This window comes from Rhinatrema bivittatum, chromosome 8 (assembly GCF_901001135.1).
Source record: "Rhinatrema bivittatum chromosome 8, aRhiBiv1.1, whole genome shotgun sequence".
Classification (NCBI taxonomy): Eukaryota; Metazoa; Chordata; class Amphibia; order Gymnophiona; family Rhinatrematidae; genus Rhinatrema; species Rhinatrema bivittatum.
This window is the reverse complement of record NC_042622.1, coordinates 222,570,787-222,595,053: the sequence shown is the minus strand read 5'-3', so window position 1 is coordinate 222,595,053 and position 24,267 is coordinate 222,570,787. Positions and strand designations below refer to the sequence as shown.

At 51.2% G+C, this 24,267-nt stretch overlaps 1 protein-coding gene across 2 annotated transcripts in view; it reads right to left on the bottom strand.

Moving 5' to 3' along the window:
- Positions 1 to 24,267, bottom strand: part of LOC115097685 (transducin-like enhancer protein 1) — an 82,758-nt gene that overhangs the window by 24,944 nt on the left and 33,547 nt on the right. For both annotated transcript variants that reach the window (XM_029613632.1, XM_029613633.1), the window contains 5 exons: positions 14,670 to 14,825; positions 14,019 to 14,148; positions 13,560 to 13,744; positions 13,406 to 13,482; positions 12,886 to 13,135 (listed from right to left, as the gene is read on the bottom strand). In XM_029613632.1, coding sequence (XP_029469492.1) covers positions 12,886 to 13,135; positions 13,406 to 13,482; positions 13,560 to 13,744; positions 14,019 to 14,148; positions 14,670 to 14,825 — 798 coding nt within the window. The remainder of the gene's footprint in view (positions 1 to 12,885; positions 13,136 to 13,405; positions 13,483 to 13,559; positions 13,745 to 14,018; positions 14,149 to 14,669; positions 14,826 to 24,267) is intronic.

Genomic DNA, 24,267 nt, shown 5'->3' with positions numbered 1-24,267 from the left:
GAGATCACCTTTGGTAGAAAGGAGGGAACAGTTCTGAGCGAGACCCCGGAATCAGAAATTTGTAAAAATGGTTCCCTGCACGAAAAGGCTTGAAGTTCCGATACCCTCCGAGCTGAGCAGATTGCCACCAAAAACACCATCTTCAGAATTAAATCCTTCAAGGTGGCCGCTCCAAGACGGACGGAAGAAACGTACCACATCCGGATGTGCTGCCATGACATGAAGATGACTCTTGGACTAGTTGATGACCAACCGAGGGATCTCAGACGGTGTAAGATCTTGTCCACCGCCTGCTCGCAGAGTTCCACTGTCTTCGCCCGGATGAGCCAGTCGTCCAGATTCGGGTGAACCAGCACTCCCTCCATTCCGAGGATCATGAAGCAGAGAAACCTCGGATGATCCCTGTGGATCCCAATGTGCAGGTATGCTTCCGTCAGATCCAGCAAAGCCTATTGTGTATGGCTGCAATAACCAAGAGCAGTGTCTCCATCCGAAAATGCGAGACCTTGAGGGTCTTGATTCACCTTCAAGTCCAGAATTGGACAGAAAGAGCCTTCCTTCTTCAGCACCACGAAGTAAATGGAATAACTGCCTGTTCCCCACTCTTCCTGGAGAACAGGAACGATGGCCCCCAGGCTCTGTAATCTTTGGATGGTTTGCCGAACAATTTGTTTCTTCAATAGGGAGCCGCAGGGAGAGACCACAAACAGGTCTCAGAGGTTGAGCAAATTCTAAAGCATTGCCGCATTCTATAACATTTAGAACCCACTGGTTTGACGTTATCTTGACCCATTCCTGAAAAAAAAGGACAGCCATCCGCCAATCACTGGGATGGAGAAACGGGTTGACCGTATCTCATTGAGAGGATTTGGACAGAGGGAGCCCTGACTGGCCTCATCTCGGCTTGCTCTACATCCATGAAAGGATTGAGACATCCACGAAAGGATTGAGACCTCCCCGAGGACTGCCTCTGACCTGTTCCCGGCACCCTGCTCTGGCGGAAACACCTTTGCCCCTGAAAGTGAGAGTGGGTTGGAAGAAAACTTCTAGTCCCCTTAGGTTTATCTTCCAGCAGCTTGTGCACCTTATTGTCACCCAAAAACTTGATCAGCTGCTCCAAGTCTTCCCCAAAGAGAAACGTGCCTTTAAAAGGAAGCATACTAAGCTGAGCTTTAGAGGAAACATCCACCGACCAATTGTGTAACCAGAGAAGCTGCCTCGCCGAGACAGCTGATACCATAGTTCTGGAGGAGGCACGAAGTAGATCATATAGGCTTCCGCTCCATAGGCCAAGTGCTCTGCCTGCGCCGACTCCTGAGGTGGGAGATCTTTGGCGCTCAGCAACTACTGTACTCAGAGGCTCGCACGAAGCTGCTAGACTGCAACCTGAATGCAGAGAACCGAAACTTCAAAAATCCTCGAGATGTACCTCGAGCTTTCTATCCTGTAGGTCTTTGAGGGCTGCCACCCCTGCGACCGGGATGGTGGTTCTCTTCGTGACAGCTGACATCGAAGCGTCCACCTTAGATACCTTCAAAAGCTCCAGTGTCTACTCCAGCAAGGGGTAGAGCTTGTCCATAGCCCGGCCCACTCAGGCCCGTCTCCAGAGTATCTCATTCCTGAACCATTAGCTGTTGAACCCATTCAGTGAAAAAAGGAAAGTCTTGGCTGGACCTCGCAAGCCTACCATGACATGGTCCACTGTGTCCTGGCCCAGATCATCCTAGGAGACCGCTATGCCCTGCTCCATTATGACATGCAGGATCAGAAGATCTAGTTCCTCCCTCTGAAACAAGCGCACGACCTTGGGATTATCTGGGTCCAATGATGAAGCCTTTTCCAGCTCCTTGTCCTAAGAGGGGGGGGGGGGGGGGGGGGAGTGAGGATGAGTCGTGACCTAATCGACCTGCAAAGCCTAAATCCCCCTGATGTTGCCCCGAATTGAGGAACCCCTGACCTTCCGGATCCTGACTGTCCGCTGTGGCTCCGGCTGTTTGGGGAACTTCTTGGGCAGTCCTTTGACTGTTCTATGTCTGGAATTGCTACTCAGATAGGGATTGGCTGGCCAAATAAGCTTTGTGCATTAAAAGCACAAAGTCAGCTGTGAAACCGGTCGGGACCCTCAAATCCCCCTCCAGGAGATCAGGGTCATCATAAGACAGCTCCTCAGGGCTCAAGTCAGCCGGAGACAGGTCGGGCGGCAGATCCCCGCCCCCTGTCTTTTCCTTAGCCATTTTGGAAGTAAATTAAGGCAGCACTTTGCGAGTGAGCCGGTTCAAGATTTAGAACAACATATGGACAAGCACTTTTGAGAAAGGTTACAAGGAGATACAAGAGCTAAGATGATCCGTTGGTGAGCGGTGACCCCTGAAGAATTCATTTTCAAAACTTGGCCACGTAGGATTCCAGCGCTCCTGTTCAGCTTACACAGCTAAGTGTTCCTTTCACGTCGGCATGTGTTATAGCCTTATTGAAGCTAGCAGTTTGTCAATGAAATAACATTGTTTTCTAAATATTGCAGTGGCAACTGCCTGGAGCACAGACACCCTCCTGGCGGAACAAATAGAAACGAGAAACACTGTCTTAAGAGTTAGATCCTTAAGTGTAGCATGCCGGAGGGGTTCGAAGGGCGCCTCACAAAGGACTCGAAGCACCAAGTTAAGACGCCACGAAGGACAAGTGACCCGGACAGGTGGATTCAAATGCTTGACCCCTTTGAGAAACTGAACGACATCCGGATGGGCCGCCACCGCATAACCATTGATACTACCTAAGAGACCCGAGGGCCAAAACCTGTACTCTCAAAGAATTTAAAGACAAACCTTTGGAAAGGCCATTCTGGAGAAAAGAGAGGACCTGGGATACTGGTGGCCTTGCGCACCAGCACCCCAGACTCGGCACACAGTCTCAAACACTTTCCAGACCCGGATGTAAGCAAGGGAAGTAGAAGGCTTACGGACTCACAACAAAGTAGATATAACTTCTTCCTTATAGTCCTTCCTCCTCAAAAGCCAGGCTGCTAGACAAAAGTGATCCGCCTGATCGAAAAATACTGGACCCTGACGGAACAGATTTGGGAGGTGCCAGAGATGAAGGGGACCGTCCGTCGCAAGGGTCACCAGAACCGCGAACCATGGCCGCAGAGGCCATTCCGGTGCCACAAGAGGACCTTTCCCACCAGAGGCCAAAATGGGAACACGTAGAGGAGAATGTCATGGGGCCAAGAAAGAACCAGGGCATCCACTCCTTCGGAGCAGTGCTCCCGTCTGCGGCTGAAGAATCTGGAAGCCTTCGCATTGGTCAGAGTGGCCATCAGGTCTAGGTGAGGGACCCCCCCACCTGCGCACAATCAGATCCATTGCCCCAAACAACTCCCACTCTCCGGGGTCTAACGCTGCTGGCTGAGGAAGTCGGCTTGAACATTTCCCTTCCCCGCTATGTGGGAGGCTGCCAGCCGATCCAGGTGATGTTCCGCCCAGGCAAGCAGCTTGCTGGCTTCCAGGGCCACCGGATGACTCCTGGTGCCCCCATGCCGATTGATATAGGCTACTGTGGTGGCGTTGTCTGATAGGACTCGCACTGCCTTGCGATGGATCAGAGGCAGAAAGACCTCGAGTGCGAGACGAACCGCCCAGGCCTCCAGAAGATTGATGTGCCAGCAGGATAGAACTGGGGACCAGTATCCCTGCGTAGATTGAGCCTGATACACTGCTCCCCAGCCGGAGAGGCTGGCGTCCGTCATCACAATGATCCACCGAGGAGTTTCCAGGGGCATCCCCTTCAATAGGTGGGCGAGAGAAAGCCACCACTGCATGTCTGCTATGGTAGCATCGGAGAGCGGCAGGGGCATTCGAAACTCCTCAGAGACCAGCTTCCAGCGGAACAGCAAGGCTTTCTGTAACGGACGCATATGCACAAAAGCCCAAGGAACCAAATCTATAGTTGAGCCATGGAGCCCAGCACCTGGAGATAATCCCAGGCCATGGGAACGGGGAGAGAGAGATCAGATGTTGCACATAATCCATCAGCTTGATTGCCCGAGCCTTGGGTAACAACACTTTGCACCCGCGGGTGTTGAAACTGGCTCCCAGGAATTCGAGTACCTGGGAGGGCCTGAGGCAGCTCTTGGAGAAGTTGACTATCCACCTGAGGGAGGAGAGAACAGACAATACTCGATTGACCGCTGTCACGCACAGGTCCTCTGACTTCGCCTGAATGAGCCAGTCGTCCAGGTATGGGTGGACTAGGACTCCCTTCTGCCAGAGGAAGGCCGCCACTACAACCATAACCTTGGTAAACGTGCGGGGCGTGGTGGCTAGACCAAACACGGAAGCGCCTGAAACTGATAGTGTCTGTCCAGAATGTTGAAGCAAAGGAACCTTTGGTGTTCTTGCTGGATCAGGATGTGAAGGTAGGCCTCCGTTAGATCTAGAGAAGCGAGGTATTCGCCCGTGCAAACTGCCGCTATGACCGCCCTTAGAGTCTCTATGCGAAAGTGGGGGAACTTGAGGGCTCTGTTGAATCTTGAGATCCAGGATTGGCCGGAAGGATCCATCCTTTTTGGGGACGACGAAGTAGATGGAATATTGGCCGGATCCCTGTTCCTGTGGGGGAACAGGGATTATGGCTCAGAGTGCTAGAAGCCTGTCAAGCGTCTGGCACACTGCCAGCCGCTTCCGCGTTCCGCAGGGAGAGATTAAGTAGAAGTCCGGAAGATCTCGAGTAAACTCTAAAGCGTAACCTCTTTCGATCACCTCGAGGACCCACTGATCTTAAGTAATCTTGACCCATTCCTCAAGAAATAGAGACAGACGACCACCTAATTCTGGAGCGGAGGAATGGAGCGGAGGAATGGGCTGGCCGCATCTCATTGTGAGGGTTTGGCGGCAGAACCTTGGTGGGTACTGTCACAGAAGGGCCGCCAGCCTCGAAAAGACTGGGGCCATGCTTGAGCCCTAGTGGAGGTGTTTCGCTGAAAGACTTCCCGCAGCTTGGTGTACCTGCACTGTCCCCTGAAGCGAGCTCGCAATGGAAAAAATGAACTGGACTGTTTGGGGCGGTCCAAACTTACAACTCAGCCTATTGGAGTTAAAAAAGAAGTGAAGACCAAGTGAAATGTTAACATGTTTATATACTTAACTAAAGAGGTTACTAAGGTATTGCAAGTAGAAAGCGTAACAGCTTATTTATTTTATACCATATATACTGGGCGACTGCGCCTAATAACAGTTCACAACTTCACAGTTCATAATATTTACATTTTTTCCCTGCGGTCTTTGACATTTGTCCAATTCGCTGCAGTGGGTATCTCTGAAACCTGTGCTCCTTCTTCGATTTGGTATTTGGTTTCCTCTTCTTGTTGGTCCGCCATCTCTGACTCGGCACCCGTGCTCAGGCCTTCCAAAACTTCTCTGCTTTTTAAATAGGAGTATTTGCTGAAATCAGTCCCTTTTCTTTTATTGGACACTGAGAATTGCTACGAGGAGTTGTTAAGCTTCAATTCGCATCAATGGGGAGATGGATGGATGGCAATTTTCAGTATTAAGCACTCGTGGTGCTCGGGAGCTCCCTGGTTAGGCTGCCATCCCGTTCTGCGATGTCACCGCCCCCCACGCAATTTGAGAATTCTGTCCTCTGAGAGGAAGACCTTGCCCATTTGGGTATCGAAACACGCTCCCAAAAAAATCCAGGATCTGGGATAGGGATAGATGGCTCTTGACGAGAATGACCACCCAGCCCAAGGACCTCAAGCAGAGTAGAACCACATCTACTGCCTTTGAGCATTGGTCTACTGAATTCACTCTGATGAGCCAATCATTCAGATAGGGATGCATCAGAACCCCTTAAGAACATAAGAACATAAGAAATTGCCTTGCTGGGTCAGACCAAGGGTCCATCAAGCCCAGCATCCTGTTTCCAACAGAGGCCAAAACCAGGCCACAAGAACCTGGCAATTACCCAAACACTAAGAAGATCCCATGCTACTGATGCAATTAATAGCAGTGGCTGTTCCCTAAGTAAAATTGATTAATAGCCATAGGGATGTCCATAGGGTGGGGGCGTCCATAGGGACGCCCCCACCACCACCATAATTTTGGTGAAGGTCCGTGGGCTGTGGCCAGGCCAAACGGTAGCATGCAAGATTGAAAATCTTGTCAGAGAACCATAAATCTGAAGAATCTTTGGTGGTCCCTGTGAATCCCGATGTGGAGATAGGCTTCCGTCAGATCTAGTGATGTCAGAAATTCACCCTTTCGTACAGCTGCAATAACAGAGCGGACCATCTCCATCCAGAAATGCGGTACCTTGAGAGCAACGTTCATCTTCTTTAAGACTAGGATGGGCCGAAAGGTCTCCTCCTTCTTCGGGACTACGGAGTAATTTCCCACTCCGCATTCTAATGGGAAACTGGAACAATGGCCCCCAGACTTTGGAGGCGCTCCAGGGTCTGGCGAATGACAAACTTTTTCTGGAGACCCACAAGGGGACACCAAAAACAGGTTGTGTAGCGTGCAAGCAAATTCTAATGCATAGCCATATTCTATTATGCTGAGAACCCACCGGTCTGACGTGATCTTGATCCACTCCTCGTAAGAGTCGGCCAACCCCCTATAACCGGATCAGAGGAGTGGGCAGGCCAGGACTCATTGGGCAGCTTTGGCCCTGCTGGGCCCCTGCCCGGAACCATCTCAGGCTGATCGATGCCCACAGTAGGCCTGCAACCAAGACTGGAACCTCCCCAAAGCTTGTCTGTGGCCTGCGCCCTGAGCTCTGCTCTGATTAAAAACGCTTTTGGCCCCGAAAATTAGAGTGAGCAGGGGGGGAGCCTTCTGTCCCTTCAGCCTATCTTCCAGGAGCTTATGCACCTTATTATACCCCAGCTGCTTAATTAGCTGCTCTAAGTCCTCTCCAAGTAGCAGCTTGCCTTTAAAAGGAAGGGCACCAAGCTGGGCCTTTGAGGATACGCCCGCAGCCAAGTTACGGAGCCACAAGAGCCTCCTAGTAGAGACTGCCGACACCATCATCCTCGACGAGGTGCGGAGGAGGTCATACAAAGCATCTGTGCCATAAGCGACAGCAGCTTCCAGACGTTCCGCATGCTTCACCTCTTGGGGCTCCAAATCCTTGGCACTGAGCAACTGCTGCACCCAGCGGAGGCCGAATCTCGGCCCAAAAAATGCTCCTCGCAGAGCGAGCAACGGCTTGAGCAGGGCATGATGCTGCATGCGGGCCGCTTGACCAAACGCTGACCGGCCCAAGAAGAGCAGACTGTAAAGGTGCCCAGCAAGACTCACTGCCTATCGGGCAATCGTGCCGGGCCTCCAAAGTAGCCTTCCAATTGCTAGCAAGAGCTGCCACCCACTCTGACTGCCTTCGCTCTGTGTCTGAAAAAAAAAAAAAAAAAAAGTTTTTTTTTTTTTTTTTTTTTACACAAACTTTAGGCAGGTAGTCCAATTAAAGACAAAGCTCTTTTTTTTTCCCTGAAGTAGAGGCTAAAACCAGCTATCACCCCCTGCACCCCAAGGAGCAAAAAAGGGGGTTCCCAACCCCTGCTCGTCCCTGCCTGCGACCAGGGAGGATGGTCCCACCAGGACCTAACTACTCCCCGGGAGGCTGCTGCGTCCTTTGAACTTCAGTTCCTCCTCTTCTTTTTTTTTTTTTTTTTTAAAAAAAGCTTGGATCAGTTATTTAAGTAAGAAATTAAAAACAATAAGTACTTGCTTGATCCGAAATAAGACAAAAAGAGGGATAAAATAGACTTTCCCAAACAATATAGCTGTCTAGAGGGGAACCGCAGGTTCTGCTATCTGCATCTGCTGGAGACAGAGAAATACCGAAGGGACGCAGGGTGAGCACTGACCTGATATAGGATACCCTTTCAGTTTTTCTCTGTCTCCATCTGCTGGACAGGAGGCTCAACCCACTGTCTGGACTGATCTGGGTATGAACAGGGAAAGGAAAATTAGTTTCTTACCTGATAATTTTCGTTCCTGTAGTACCACGGATCAGTCCAGACACCTGGGTTTTGCCTCCCCTCCAGCAGATGGAGACAGAGAAGTTTTCTCAAACAACCCTGCCACATATACCAAGGTGCCACCCACAGTCCCTCAGTCTTACGTAATGTCAAAGCAGAATGGAACAAACAACCAAACTACACAACTAACTATGCTCCGCCTATAAAAAGGCATATTCAAACCCCCCCCCACGGGAAACAGAACTCGCAGAACCAAAGGAACAAATGATAAGGTAGAATAATGATCCAGAAAAAGATAACATACGAGCGGACTCTGTTACTTTAGAGTACACGCCAGGGGCGGGGCCCTGGACTGCTCCATGGTACTACAGGAACGAAAATTATCAGGTAAGAAACTAATTTTCCTTTCCCTGTAAGTACCCGGATCAGTCCAGACACCTGGGATGTACCAGAGCCAACTTACCGAGGGTGGGATCCAGAGAGGCCCGCTCGGAGCACCCCTTCACCAAATCCCCCGGAATTCGAAGCTTGAACATCCAGTCGGTAATGCCTTGTAAAAAAGTGTACAACGATTTCCAAGTAGCCGCCCTGCAAATTTCCTGAGGCGACACTTGGTGACATTCCGCCCAAGAAGCAGCGTGTGACCATGTAGAATGGGCTCGAAGACCCACCGGAACTGGTTTCCCACGCAGTAAATATGCTGAACCGATAATTTCCTTCAGCCAGCGAGCTATCGTAGTCTTTGAGGCTCTCTTCCACCTCTCTTCGGACCACTCCACAACACAAAGAGGTTGTCGGACACACGGAAAGGATTCATAACCTCTAGATATCGCAGTAAAGCCCTGCGAACATCTATTTTCCATAAATCCCGTGCCATAGGACCTGACCGCTCCACCTCGGAGAAGGAGGGAAGCTCAATTGATTGATTCAAGTGAAAGGAAAACACCACCTTTGGTAGAAAGGAGGGAACTGTCCTGAAGGACACCCCTGAATCCGAGATCCGCAAGAACAGCTCCCTACACGACAATGCTTGCACAATTCAGACACCCGCCAAGCCAAAGAAATCGCAATAAAAAATACCACTTTCAGCGTAAGATCCTTCAGCGTCGTCCTCTTTATAGGCTCAAAAGGCGGCGAACACAAGGCCGAAAGTACCAAGTTGAGGTTCCAGGAAGGACATGGATAGCGAAGCAGAGGACGTAAATGATTTGCCCCCCGAAGAAAACGTGCCACATCTGGATGTAATGCCAACGATACCCCATGAACCTTACCTCTGAGACAACCAAGCACCGCCACCTGAACTCGGAGGGAACTACAAGAGAGACCTTTAGAAAGACTGGCTTGAAGAAAACCTAGAATGTCTGAAACCGAAGCCTGCGTAGGATCCACTGCGCGATCCGCACACCAGGCTTCAAAAACTTTCCAGACCCGAACATAAGCTAAAGAAGTAGACTGTTCCCGTGACCTCAATAATGTGGCCATCACCGCGTCGGAATAACCTTTATTCTTCAGCCACTGCCTTTCAAAAGCCATGCCGCGAGACAGAAGGACCCGCCTCTTCCATCGGACGGGGCCTTGATGAAGAAGAGCCGCGGACTCCCGAAAACGTAGAGGTGTCTCGGACAGGTTGAATAGGTCCGCAAACCAAGGATGCCGCGGCCTCTCCAGAGCTACCAAAATCACCTCCGGATGAAGCTCTATTCGCTGGATCACCTTGCCTATCAGAGGCCATGGAGGAAACACGTACAGTAAAATGTTCGTTGGCCAGGGAAGGACCAGGGTATCGACCCCCTCGGCCCCTCTCTCGCTGCGCTGACTGTAGAACCGTGGTGCCTTGGCATTCTGGAATGTGGCCAGATCCAATTGTGGCGTGCCCCACCGCTCGCAGATGAGCTGAAACGCCTCATCGGCTAGTTCCCACTCTCCGGGATCGAGATGGTGACGATTGAGGAAGTCTGCCTGTATGTTGTCTACCATGGCAATGTGAGATGCTGCAATGCTGCTGAGATTCTGTTCCGCCCAGATCAACTGTTGCGCCTCCGTCGCTACCGGGCGACTCTTGGTTCTGCCTTGGCGATTGATGTAGACCTCTGTGGTTGCATTGTCTGACAAGACTCTAAATGACTTCCCCCGAAGGAGCGGGAGGAACGCTTGCAAGGCCAGAGCCACGGCTTGGTCTCCAGGCGGTTGATAGACCACTGAGATTGTTCTCTTGGCCACTGCCCCTGCACAGACTTTCCCAGACAAACCGCTCTCCAACCTGAGAGACTGGCATCCGTGGTGACAACTGTCCAGTCGGGCATTACCAGGGGTACTCCACACGTCAGATGATCCAAGACAAGCCACCAGTCGAGACTGGCTCTCATAGAGTCCGTAAGCAGAAGGTGGAACTGTTCTGACACAGGACTCCAGCGGGACAGCAATGCGGATTTAAGGGATGCAGATGAGCGAAGGCCCAGGGAACCAATGCCAGTGTGGACGCCATGGATCCCAAAACCTTCAGGTAATCTCTCACCTGCGGTATCTGTAGGGACAACAAGTGCCTCACCTGACTCTGAAGCTTGACAACACGTTCTGTGGTGAGGAATACTCTGCCCTGCCTCGTGTCGAACAGAGCTCCCAGGATCTCCAGAGACTGTGTGGGTGTCAAACGACTCTTGGCAAGGTTGATCACCCAACCGAGCGATCGCAAGAGCTGGAGAACCCGGCTGACCGCTGTCTGACACAGAAGCTCCGACTTCGCCCGAATCAGCCAATCGTCCAAGTAGGGATGCACCAGAAAGCCCTCTCTCCGGAGTTGTGCAGCGACCACCACCATCACCTTGGTGAACGTGCGGGGAGCAGTGGCTAGGCCGAAAGGCAGAGCCCGGAACTGGTAATGACTTCTCAGAAAGCAGAACCTGAGGAACCTCTGGTGAAACAGCTGGAGCAGAGGCCTTCTCGCGAAAGGCCCGCACGTGCAGCATGAAGAACCCCGAGGCATCGGCTGCCCTCAAAAATTGAACAAATGACGATGGGAAATTAAAAATCAACAAATAAAGACGCTAGACAAAAATAGTGGAGAGCCGGCGCGCACCACACGACAAACTTTATTTTCTGTAAAAAAAAAACAACAAAAAAAACAAACCTTGCTGTTCGCTGTCCCTGGTTCTGGAAACTCCTGCTCCGGGGAAGGGGGGTGGGGGGGGATGAGTGAGCCGGGTTCCCCAGTATCACCTCCAGCGCTGCTGACCAGTAAGTGCAGGGTCCTCAACCCTTAACAGCGGCCTCGACCGGGGAGGGGGGGGATGATCCCCTCAGGACCTTACACCCCCCTGGGAGGCTCAGAACCGCTGACGAGGGACTTGTGCTCTGTTTATTTATTTATTTATTTATTTTTAACTTAAAGAGATAGCTCACCAAACTACAATCAAGACCCTGACTAAATCCTACACTACCAAAAGTTTCAATCAGGGATCAGAAGAGACTGGGGGTTTTGCACCTCCACCATCTGCTGGAGAGAGTAAGACTGAGGGACTGTGGGTGGCACCTTGGTATATGTGGCAGGGTTGTTTGAGAAAACTTCTGTCTCCATCTGCTGGAAGGGAGGAAAAAACCCAGGTGTCTGGACTGATCCGGGTACATACAGGGAACCACAGGTTTTGCACCACCTCCATCTGCTGGAGACAGAGAAATACTGAGGAGCAGCAGGTGGCACACCAAGTTAAGAGAGGGCGCTCAAAGTTTTTCTCTGTCTCCATCTGCTGGAAGAGAGGCAAAACCCAGCAGTCTGGATTGATCTGGGTACGTACAGGGAACTTGGGTTTCCTATGCCAGGAGAGCTCTGCAGTACATAGTATTATAGAACTGATGGCAAAAAAAGACCAAATGGTCCATCCAGTCTGCCCAGCAAGTTTACATAAGAACATGCCATACTGGGTCAGACCAAGGGTCCATCAAGCCCAGCATCCTGTTTCCAACAGTGGCCAATCCAGGCCATAAGAACTTGGCAAGTACCCAAAAACTAAGTCCATTCCATGCTACCATTGATAGTTTCTTATGGAAGTAACTGCTGCTCCATGCAGGTTATCCCCAAGCATTATGTTAAGAGTCATAATATTAATCAAAACCAAGTACTGTCAAACCCACAACAAAATTACTGCTAGCAACATCTTTATGGGGTGAGTAGCCTTCCTGTAATTCAAACAATGCTGTCTGATCATGCTTTGCTTTTGGACTTGGCCATAGAAGCAGTCCTGCACTTTTTCCTTAATGTCTGTGTATCAGTACTCTGGACCAATGGTCCCCAACCCTGTCCTGGGGGCCCACTAGCCAGTCGGGTTTTCAGGATATCCACAATGAATATGCATGAGAGAAAATTAGCATGTTATGGAGGCAGTGCATGCAAATTTTCTCTCATGCATATTCATTGTGGATATCCTGAAAACCCGACTGGCTGGTGGGCCCCCAGGACAGGGTTAGGGACCACTGCTCTGGGCTGTAAAAGCCAGAGCCCTGATTCCCCATCCCCACCAAAGCGGAGTGCGATGTTGCAGTTGTATCAAATTCATGTAAGCTAATTGGTTAAAAGGTGGTAATCCCCATGCCTTCTGTTAGAGGTAGCAGCTGCCATGCCCTGTTGGTTACCCCCCCCAAATGTACTTTCTTCATTTCCACCTCTAGCCTTTAAGGATCCAGTGTTTTGAATTTTTACTGTTTTGTCTTCACCACCTCATCCGGAAGGGCATTCTGGAAAAGGTGGTGTCTTTTGGGTACCTAAGCCCAAAAGAAAAATTCCTGCCATTCACTCAGAGAGGAAGGGAAGATACAGTGTATCTGGTCTGATTTCACCCATTCTCCAAGAGCAGACACACTGCGGTGTCATGGGGAGAAAGAAAGTCTCTCCAGCTGCTTCCTGACCACTCCCTTACCAGGCAGTCCAGCTGTGCCACAGGAGTCTTGGTGCCTGGCTGTGTCACATCCCACACCTTCACGCAGCCTTTCCCACCCGTGTACACGTGCCGTGTGGAGTTGCTGATGGTGACGGCACACACCACCTCTCCGTGACTGAGCGTGTGCAGCTGGCGGGCATGGCGTGGGATTCCAGAGCCAATGAGGGCATCGGGCGGGAAGGGGACTGGCTGCATCTGCCCGTCGGCACTGACATGGAAGGAGTAGGCCCTGGGTGGAGAGAAAACAGGAGGGTGAGAAGAATACACAGTACAAACCAGAGGTGACGTGTGTGGTGGGGGGCGGGTAGGGATAGGGATACACAAGTTGAGGACGCAGGAGGGGGCATTTATACCAATCTGTCAAATCTCATTACACACAAATATCTCTGAGCTCAAAGCCTACAAAAGCAAAAGACATGGACTAATGGAAAAAAAATACTTCTTTCTGCCAGGAATGCCCCCTCCCCGACTCCCCCAGTGTAAACATATCAACACTTACGGTTTTCCGGATGCTGCTGCCGCCATACCAGCCCCCAAGCCTGGGACGCGCATGTTAGAGTGCGGATCATAGCCCACCTGAAGCAGAGAAGGGAGTCTATCACTCCTGCTGCCGGGCCGGACCCCTGCCCAAATAAGCCCTCCCAATAACTTACCAGACCAGAGCGCCCATAGGTGCCTGCAGTCACTGCTATCGTTGCCCCGTTCATCGGCTGAGGCACCAGATGCAGTCCTGGGTAGGCAGCTGAACCTGCCAGCTCCCCATTCACAGAGGGATGTGTCATAGTGAAGGCAGCAGCATAGGAGCTGTGCACCGCCAGAGGATTCCTGAATCCCAATGCTGTCCAGGGGCGAGAGGGAGATATGGCATAACCATGAGCAGGAATAGGACATCACAGCCACTCTACAAGCCCCAAGTTACAATTGCACTATCCCGCCACACGGCTGTGCAATGCCACCGTCACTGTAAGACACACACACACACACACACACACACACACACACACACACCCTCCCCATGACATGGCAGCTGCCCTGTCCTCTCCCCCATGACCCAAAACAGTGCTCAAGACAGCTGCTCCAGCTCTCAGACTACACATTAGTTCTGTTCTTACCCAAAGGATCCACTCCTGCCTTCCCTGGCCCAGATCGATACGGCTGGCTGCTGCTAGGACCTGGGGTATTCCTATCGCCCTGTGAAGTTGGAGTGCTTGACTTTAAACCAGGGGTCCCTGACTTCTCCACCTGTCAGCAATGAAAGATCAATGAGTAATATGGGAAGGCAGAGGGAGGGAGGCCAGACTGCCTGGCGTTAAAAATTCTCACATGCTTTTATATAAAATTAAAGAGGGCTACTCTCTTTTCGTCCCTGCTCCTGAAAGCAGAAGCTCTTCAAACTCAGCGCTGTGCGAGTTTGTGCATGGCACAGAGCTCTGGACTATACCAACCTGAAAGTGCTATTTGCCTCTTAAGTACTAACCGGGAGGGTGCCCATGTCCCCTCCATTCCTCCACGAAGGAGATATACAGCCACTAAAGGGTCCACTGTCCTTCCCCTTCCCTCCAGGGTCCAGGGTCAGGCACTTCATGAATCCATGCAAAACATTCTCAGATGTAAGAGTTACTGTGTCCTGGAGGAAGGGGTGCTAACACTGTCTGAAACATGTGGCTCCCTGTGCTAGGAGCGGGGGAACATAGCAGAAAACCTCACAGCCTGTAAAAGCAAGCAGTGGGCTTTGCAGGGCTCAAGACCTTTACAGCGTGTACCGGGGTTAGGTCCTTGTTCCTGGCCGGAGAGATGCTACTGGAGGAGGCCATGGAGGTAGGGCTGGCAGCTGGCGGCTCCTTGCGTTGCAGTTGTGCTTTCTCCAAGCCATTTTCTCGTGAGGAGTAAGAATGTACGCTGCGAGGGGATGCGGGGTCCTAAGAAGAGGAGGGACCGCTGTTAGCATAACATACATCTTACAGTGGTAAAACTTCCTCAGACGGTCCACTGACAGCTTGTTGTGCACTGCTCACAAAGAAGTACCCCTCCAAAACCTGCTCGCAGCACTGGGCTGCTGCACAGTTCCTCCACGTGTGGCACATTCAGGCTTGAGAAAACTCAAACCCACAGGAAACCCATTGTAATGGGAGGCCACTTTATATACATTTTACCATGTGACACTATCATATTATATGAGATGTCTTCTGAGGGATGGATGCCATAACAGAGATGATGAAATTTAAGCATATTTGTTAATTTCCTTTCCTTGAGTCTTGACAGACCAGTCCAGACAAACTAGTGATCCTTGCTCACCAGCAGGTGGAGGCAGAGAGCAATAAGCTTTTTCTAACCTCATGTTCCCCTAATATAAATAGAAACAGGAAAGTCTGTCAGTTTCTTGTTCAAACTTATCTAAGCCTACATTTTTCATTTCCCTCCCCCCACACTCATCCAAATGTTCTTCCTTCTCTGGAGACTTTCCTCTCTCCTCCCCTATATGCTGATACTAGGGTTTTCTAAACATTTCTGCACAAGAACAAGAAAAAAGTGCTATGGTCCCTTGGATGGGTTCTGGATAGGTCTGCCAGGACTCAAGGAAAGGAAATTAACAAGTACATTTAAAATTTCACCTTCCTTATTGCCCTGGCCAGATCAGTCCAGACAAATGGAATATGCCCAAGCAGTACCTAACCTGGGTGGGGCAAGGCTACCATGGCCTCCAGTTATTTTTTTAACAAATACAGAGTCCTCCTTGGCTTGAACGTCTAGCTTTGTAATGCTTGCCTTACATATGCCATGTGGAAAAGGAAAATTGGTTTTTTACCTGCTAATTTTTGTTCCTGTAGTACCACGGATCAGTCTAGAATCCTGGGTTTTGCCTCCCCTCCAGCAGATGGAGCAGAGAAGTTTTTGACTGACACTGCCCTATACCTCGAGGTGCCACCTACAGTCCATCAGTATTACACTGTACCCAAGCATAATGAATAAAAGCTTCAAACTATTAATTTTACCCCCTCAAGAGCAGAGGGAGAACCCTGCCCACACTTGAACACCAATTGGGAGCAGAACTGGTTGTAACCTTCAGAACAAAATCTGCAGAGAAAAACCAATAAGTAATGAATGAGTATACTCTCCGTTTCCCCAACTCTGAAATAAGTGGGACGCTCAATTGATCTGTGGTACTACAGGAACGAAAATTAGCAGGTAAGAACCAATTTTCCTGTCCCTGTACGTACCCAGATCAGTCCAGTCTCCCAGGATGTACCAAAGCTTCCCTAAATGGGGAGGGACCTTGAGAGTCCAGCTCGGAGCACACCTTCTCCAAAACCCCCAGAACATGGGGCCTGGACATCCAACTGATAATGCCTGGCAAAGGTGTGCAAAGACTTCCAAGTAGCCACTCTACAAATCTTCTGCGGCGAAACTTGCTGACACTCAGCCCACAAAGCCGCCTGCGACCGGGAAGAGTGCACCTGAAGGCCAACCGGTACCGGACAGCCTTGAAACATGTACACAGATCCAACAGGCTCTTTCAAACAGTGCACGATAATGGCCCTAGTCGCCTTATGCTCCCCTTCTGGGGCCACTCCACAGCACGGAAAGATGATCCGACAAGCAGAAGCTATTTGTAACTTCCAAGTAACATAACAGAACCTGCGCACGCCCTTAGACTTGGGATCAGAGCGGTCCAAATCTGGGAAGGAAGGGAGTTCCACCGACTGATTCAAATGAAAGGAGGATACCACCTTTGGGAGAAAGGAGGGAACTGTCCTCAAAGAGACTCCCGTATCCGTAATCCTTCAGAAGGGCTCCCCTGCAGGACAAAGCCTGAAGCTCCAACACTCGCCATACTGAAGAAATAGCCATGAGAAAAAAACACTTAAAGTAAGATCTTTTAATGTCGCCCGTTTCAAAGGCTCAAAAGGTGCCACACACAGAGTTTTGAGAACCAAGTTCAAGCTCCACGAAGGACAAGGATTCCGGACTAGAGGAAGCAAATGCTTTGCCCCCCCCCCGGAGAAAACGCATCATGCCCGGATGTGCAGCCAAGGCCACACCTCATACCTTACCACAGAAACAACCCAGCGCCGTTACCTAGACCCTCAGAGCTACAAGATAAACCTTTAGCCAAGCTGGCTTGTAAGGCGGCGAAAATATCTCCCACCAAGGACAGAGTAGGCTCCACCTTGCACTCCAAGCACCAAGACTCAAAGACTCCTCACACCCTGACATAGGCCAGGGAGGTAGAAGTTTTCCTAGACTGCAAGAGTAGCAACCACCACATCCAAATAACCTTTACTCTTTAGCCGTTACCTCTCAAAAGTCATGCAGCTAGACAAAAGCGATCTGCCTCTTTCAAACAAACAGGCCTCTGACGTAGGAGATTTGGCAGCAGACGAAACCTCAGGTAGCCGTTCACCACTAGATTGACTAGATCCACAAACCACGGATGCCTTGGCCATTCCAGCGCTACCAGGATTGCCTCTCCTGGATGAGCCTCTATACGCCGTAGCACTTTGCTGACCAAAGGCCAAGGCGGGAACATGTACAGCAGAACATTCCTTGGCCAGGAGAGAACTAGGGCATCCGCCCCCTCCACTCCTGGCTCCCGACACCAACTGAAGAACCACGGGGCTTTAGCATTTCGAAAAGTCGCCATCAAGTCCACACTCAACCTGGTCCACCTGTCACATATGAGTCGGAAGGTGTCGTTGGAGAGCTCCCACTCCCCAGGATTGAGCTGGTGACGACTGAGGAAACTGGCTTGCACGTGGTCTACCCCGGCAATGTGAGAGGCTGAAATCCTGACTAGGTGCCGCTCCGCCCAGCTGATCAACTCCTGGGCCCCCGATTGCCACCGGCCTATTCTTGGTCCCCCCTTGGTGATTGATATAGGTTACTTCTGTTGCATTGTCAGATAGGATTCTGACAGATTTCCCCTGCAGCGCCAATCGAACGGCTCTGGTGTCCAAATGATTGATGGACCACAAGGATTCCTTCACTGACCATTGGCCTTGCACCGCTCTTCCCTGACAAACCGCTCCCCAGCCGGAGAGACTGGCATTGGTGGGGACCACTGTCCAAGAGGGAATCTCCAAGTCCGCACCCCAGTGTAAGTTATCTGGGAGAAGCCACCAATCAAGGCTGGAGCATGCAGATTCTGTAAGAGGAAGCAGAAGCTGAAATTGTTTGGACACCGGATTTCAATGGGAAAGCAACGGTGACCGAAGAGGTCTCAAATGAGCAAACGCCCATGGGACCAGCTCCAAAGTGGAAGCAATCGAGCTGAGGACCTGAAAGTAATCCCAGACCCTGGGTAGACGTTTAACCAACAAGGCACGAACTTTCCCCGCAGCTTGATGATCCGCTCCTCGGTGAGAAAAACCTTGCCTGAACTTGTGTCGATTAGGGCCCCCAAGAACTGGGAGGGAACCAGATGGCTTTTGGCCAGATTGACCATCAAACCTAGTGACCTCAAGAGTTGAAGAATCTGCTACACTGCAGTTTGACAGAGGACCTCTGACTTTGCTTGAATCAGCCAGTCGTCCAGGTAAGGATGAACCAAAAGACCCTCCTCTTCTGGAGCCCTGCTGCCACGACAACCAATACCTTGGTGAAAATCCTGGGTGCTGTGGCGAGCCCGAAGGGCAGAATGCAAAACTGAAAATGATCACCCAGGATTGTGAACCACAGGTGCTTCTAGTGGTCGGGCCAGATCCTGATCTGCAAGTACACCTCCGTCAGATCCAGCGAAGCTAGGAATTCCCCTTTGTGTACTGATGCAATTACCAACCGCAGGGTTTCCATTCGGAACAGAGGAGAGACCTGTTGAACTTTTTCAAATCTAGGATGGGCTGCAACGTGCCTTCCTTCTTGGGCACTACAAAGTAAATGGAATAGCGGCCTTTCCGTCGCTCCTCCAGAACTGACAATACCGGAACAGAGGAGTGAACTGGCCTTGCCTCACTGTGAGGACTTAACGCCTCCTATACTTTGGGAGGCACAGTTTCTGCCAAGGCGCCGGCCCTGAAAGGACTGGTTCCAGAACTACTGCCTGCCCGAGTTGTCTAGAGGAGCCGGACAATCTAGAAGCCCAAAACCTAAGATTCCCACAGAAACGTGAGCGAGGGAGGAAGGAGCCCCTCGCCTTGGGCCTATCTTCCGGCAGCTTATGGACTTTGTTCTCTCAGAGGGACTGGATCATGTCTTCTAAGTCCTTCCCAAAGAGCAGCTTGCCCTTGAACGGCAAAGAACCCAGGTGAGCCTTAGAGGAAACATCCGCCGACCAGTTCCTCAGCCAGAGGAGTCTGCAGGCAGAGACAGCCGAAACCATAGACCTAGTTGAAGTTTGTAGCAGATCATAGAGCTTGTCCGCACTGTAAGCCACCGCAACCTCCAGCCGCCCAATCTGTATAGCTTCCTCCTGAGAGACATGCCCATCTGTAATTGCTGCACCCAGCAAAGACTTGCTCTCAGGGTGAAACTGCTACACATAGCAACCTGCACCCCAAGCACTGATACTTCAAATATCTTCTTAAGCTGCACTTCCAGCTTCCGATCTTGGAGATCCTTTAGGACCGTAGCACCCATCACCAGGATGGTGGTCTTCTTGGTGACAGCCAATACCACCACATCCACTTTGGGAACCCTGAGGAGGTCCAGCACTTCTTCTGGCAGTGGGTACAGCTTATCCATTGCCCTACTGACCTTTAAACCTAAGTCTGGAATGTCTCACTCCCAAAACAATAGGTCAGTGATGGAGAGATGAAAGGGGAAGGACTAGGTCGGACCATGGAGACCCACCGTGACCGGAACTGCAGCTCCCATCCAAGAGTCCTCCTGAGGGGTCTCAATGCCCAATTCCTCCAGAACTGTGGGAATAAGCGGACCCAGCTCGTCCTTATGGAACAAGTGGACCACCTTAGGTCATCCCCTTCAACCAGTGACCCCGCTAACTGTGGATCATGGTCCTGCAAATTGTGATCCTGTTCGCCCAGATCAGGGTCTGCCCCCTGCGGTGCTTTGCCCCTCAGGTCATCCGGCTTCGAAACCTCAGAGGAGGAGTCCCATGCTGGTTGAGATGGTGTGGTCCTCAGGGGGTGCTTAGCCTTCGCGACCCCCTCGCCCTCCAGAAGCCTGTGTCTCTTGGGGGCCGGGACTCCCTCCTTGGTAGGCTTCTGAACTGACTTGGAAAGAGAAGTTCTAACAAATGCCTCCTATCCTGGCTTTGAAAGCCTTGTGAAATAGAAAAACAAATTTGGAGGAAAACGAGGAGGAGGAGTCCAAATCCTCCCCAAGGCCCTCCTCCAAAAGCACTAAATCCTCAGGGAATCCTCTCCCCCCTCCCCTGGAGGCACCTTGCTGCGGGTATAAGGGAGGAGAATTCCCCTCCCCCTCCACCTTTTGCGCAGCAGCCCAAAACGCAAACAAAATGGCCTCTGGAACGAAAATAGAGAAGGCTGCCGTGCCCAACTGAGCCTCCCAGGCTCCCAGCATGTTCGCTGCCGTGCCCAACTGAGCCTCCCAGGCTCCCAGCATGTTCGCGAATTGCCACCCCCGGAGGCTCCCAAGGTGCCCTCCCTACCGGCGAGGTGCCCTCCCTACCGGCGAGGCACCCAGAGCAAAGACCATCACGCGAAAGTCGCACACACGGCATCAGAAGCCAGCTAGAACTACCCCGGGGGACTGGCAAAGCTATTGGCGGCAGAAAAACAGCATTGGAGGGAACGGAGAATCAGCCCTAGACAGTTGATTTTACCTGCAGGGCAAAGAAGCTTTTCCGTTTATTTTTTTTTTTTTCAAACCTGACTCCAAAAGTGACACCGGGTCCTGTTCCCTTCAGGTTGAGTGAACCAGGTTCCCCAGTATCACCCCAATAACAGTCAGAAGGGCAGGCAAGCAGGGTCCCCAACCCTCAGCTCAACACCTCAAATACCAGGGGGGATGGTCCGACCAGGATCTGCCAACCCCCTGGGAGGCTCAGGAAACTTCCTATTATCTTCTGATTTATTTTTTTTTTTTAACTGTCACAGACTGTAGGATTTTGCACCTCCACCCTCTGCTGGAGACAGAGAAATACTGATGGACTGTAGGTGGCACCTTGAGGTTTAGGGCAGTGTTATTCAAAAACTTCTCAGTCTCCATCTGCTGGAGGGGAGGCAAAACCCAGGAGTCTGGGCTGATCCGGGTACGAACAGGGAACTAGTCTTTGCTGTACCAATGACGAAGCCTGTACCCTTTTCCCTCATGGAGTGACCTCTCAACCCCTCTAGGACCCTTCTGCCTTTACCGATATAAGCTGAGGCGAATGCCTCCTTAATCCACCCTGCAAATGAAGAAATTACTTACCTGATAATTTTGTTTTCCATAGTGTAGACAGATTGTCTCAGGACCAAAGGGTATAGTGTATTCCTGATAGCATTTGGAGACAGATCAGATTTCTGACGTCAGCCCTAGTACATATACCCCTGCAGGAAGTGCAGCTCTTCAGTATTCTCCTCGAAAAGCAATTGTGGATATATGCATGACTGAATAATTTGAATAACTTGGTTAATTTGAACTGGTTGAATTAGTTATAGCTGGAGACCGCCAGTGCCCTCAACCGAGAAACGTCGACACCCGGTAGGATGGGTGACCTAGTTGAAGGAACGCATGGCTTACCCATGAATCACTCGCTCTCTGGGATGTCACCCGAGAATTCCATGAATAACGGCGGCCGTGGGTGGGATGCTGAGTCCATCTGTCTACACTAAGACAAACAAAATTATCAGGTAAGTAATTTCTCCATTTCCTAGCATGTAGCAGATGAACTCAGGATCAATGGGATGTATAAAAGCTACTCCCGAACCAGGTGGGAAGCTGCCCGTGGCCCACTTAATACTGCCCTTGCAAATGCTGTGTCCTCTCAAGCCTGAACATCCAGGCGGTAAAACCTGGAGAAGGTGTGGATGGAGGACCATGTCGCCGCCTGGCAGATCTCGGAGAGTGACAGCATCTTGGTTTCTGCCCAGGACATAGCCTGGGTTCTAGTGGAATGGGCCTTGACTTGTAAAGGTGGTGGCTTGCCTGCTTCTACGTAGGCCGCCTTGATGACTTCTTTGATCCAGAGGGCTACGGTTGCTCGCAAAGCCGCTTCCCCTTGCTTCTTCCCGCTGTGAAGGACGAATAGATGGTATGTCTTTCGTATGGATTCCGACCTTTCCAGGTATCGGACTAGGAGTCTGCCGACGTGGAGGTGGCATAGACTGCGAGACTCTTCAGAATTCTTAAGCTCATCTGGCGATGGTAGCGAGATGGTTTAGTTGAGATGAAAGTGAAAAACCACTTTGGGGAGGAAGGACAGGACCGTGCGTAACTGGATGGTTCCCAGGGTGAGTCTGAGGAACGGCTCCCGGCAGGACAGTGCTTGTAGCTCGGAGATATGATGGGCCGAACAGACTGTCACCAGGAAGGCTATCTTCAATGTTAATAGTCAGAGAGACAGGTCGCGAAGAGGTCTGAAGGAGACTCCTGCTAAGAAATCTAGGACCAGGTTGATGTTCCAAAGAGGCACTGGCCACTTTAGGGGTGGTCGGATCTGCTTGACTCCTTTCAAAAAGCAGGAGATATCCGGGTGAGGGGCTAGGCTGCCGCTCTCACTCTTGGTTCCATAGCAAGACAATGAGGCCACCTGTACCTTGATGGAGTTGAGAGACAATCCCTTCTGTAGTCTGTTCTGCAGGAATTCCAAAATCGCAGGAATTTTGACTGAGCGTGGAATGATGTCGTGGTCCTCAAACCAGGCTTCGAATACCCTCGAAATCCTTATGTATGTTAGGGATGTGGAGAACTTGCGTGCTCAGAGCAGGGTGTCAATTACTGCCCCCGAGTATCCGCTCTTCCTTAGGAGAGTCCTCTCAATGGCCAGGCCGTAAGAGAGAATCGAGCTGGATCCTTGTGGAGGATCGGCCCTTGTTGGAGCAGGTCCCTGTGTGGCGGCAGTGGGAGGGGGCTCCCTGTCAGCAGCCTTCACATGTCTGTGTACCATGGTCTTCTTGGCCAGTCCGGGGCCACTAGAAGTACTTCTCCCTTGTGGTGTTCTATCTTGTGGATGGATTGCCCCCATTAGGGGCCACGGTGGGAAGGCGTATAATAGAGTTTCCTGTGGCCAGGTCTGTACCAGGGCATCGATTCCCTGGGACTGAGGTTCCCACCTGCGGCTGAAGAAGCTGGGCACTTGGGCGTTGGACCGGTTTGCCAGGAGGTCCATGGTTGGTGTTCCCCAACGGTTTACTATCAACTGTAATGCTGTGTTCGACAGCCTCCATTCTCCTGGGTCTAGACTTTCTCTGCTGAGGTAATCCGCAGCGATGTTGTCTTTCCCTGCGATGTGGACAGCTGAGATCTCTTGAAGGTTCGCTTCCGCCCATGACATTAGGGGGGTCTATTTCCAGAGACACCTGTTGGCTTCTGGTTCCTCCCTGACGGTTGATGTAGGCCACTGTTGTGGCGTTGTCCAACATTACTCTGACTGATTTGTCTCGGAGTCTGTGACCGAACCGTAGGCAGGCTAGTCTGACTGCCCGGGTTTCTAGGCAATTGATGTTCCATCCCAACTCTTCTTTGTTCCATTGCCCTTAGGCGGTTAGCTCCTGGCAGTGTGCTCCCCATCCTCATAGGCTGGCGTCCATGGTGAGCAGGATCCAGGTTGATGAGGATAGTCTCACTCCCTGGCTCAGATGGTCTTCTTGTAGCCACCATTGTAGTTGGGTCCGAACTTTGTCCGGGAGCTGAAGACATACGGTGTAGTTCTGGGACAGTGGATTCCATCGTGACAGTAGTGAGCGCTGTAGGGGTCTCATGTGAGCTCTTGCCCATGGCACTACTTCCAGTGTGGATGCCATGAGGCCGAGGACTTGGAGGTAGTCCCATGCCGTGGGACGAAGCTCGCTCAATAGGGCTCGCATCAGGGTCATCAATTTTGATGATCTTGTTGGTGTCAGGATGACTTTGTCTTGTTTGGTGTCGAACCGGACTCCCAAGTATTCTAGAGACTGAGAGGGCTGCAGACAGATCTTGTTTGTGTTGACCACCCACCCGAGGCTCTCCAGTAGGGTTTTGACTCTTGTTGGTCGCCTGGTGACTTTCCTCTGGGGATTTTGCCCTTCCTCAGTGATGCTGCCACTACCACCATGAATTTGGTGAACGTCCGGGGTGCTGTGGCTAACCCGAATGCTAGTGCCCGGAACTGGTAGTGACGGTCCAGGATCGTGAATCGTAGAACACACAGATGCTCTTGATGGATCGGAATGTGTTGGTAGGCTTCCGCCAGATCCATGGATGTAAGGAACTCTCCCGGTTGTATCTCCCTTATTACCGAGCGTAGGGTTTCCATGCGGA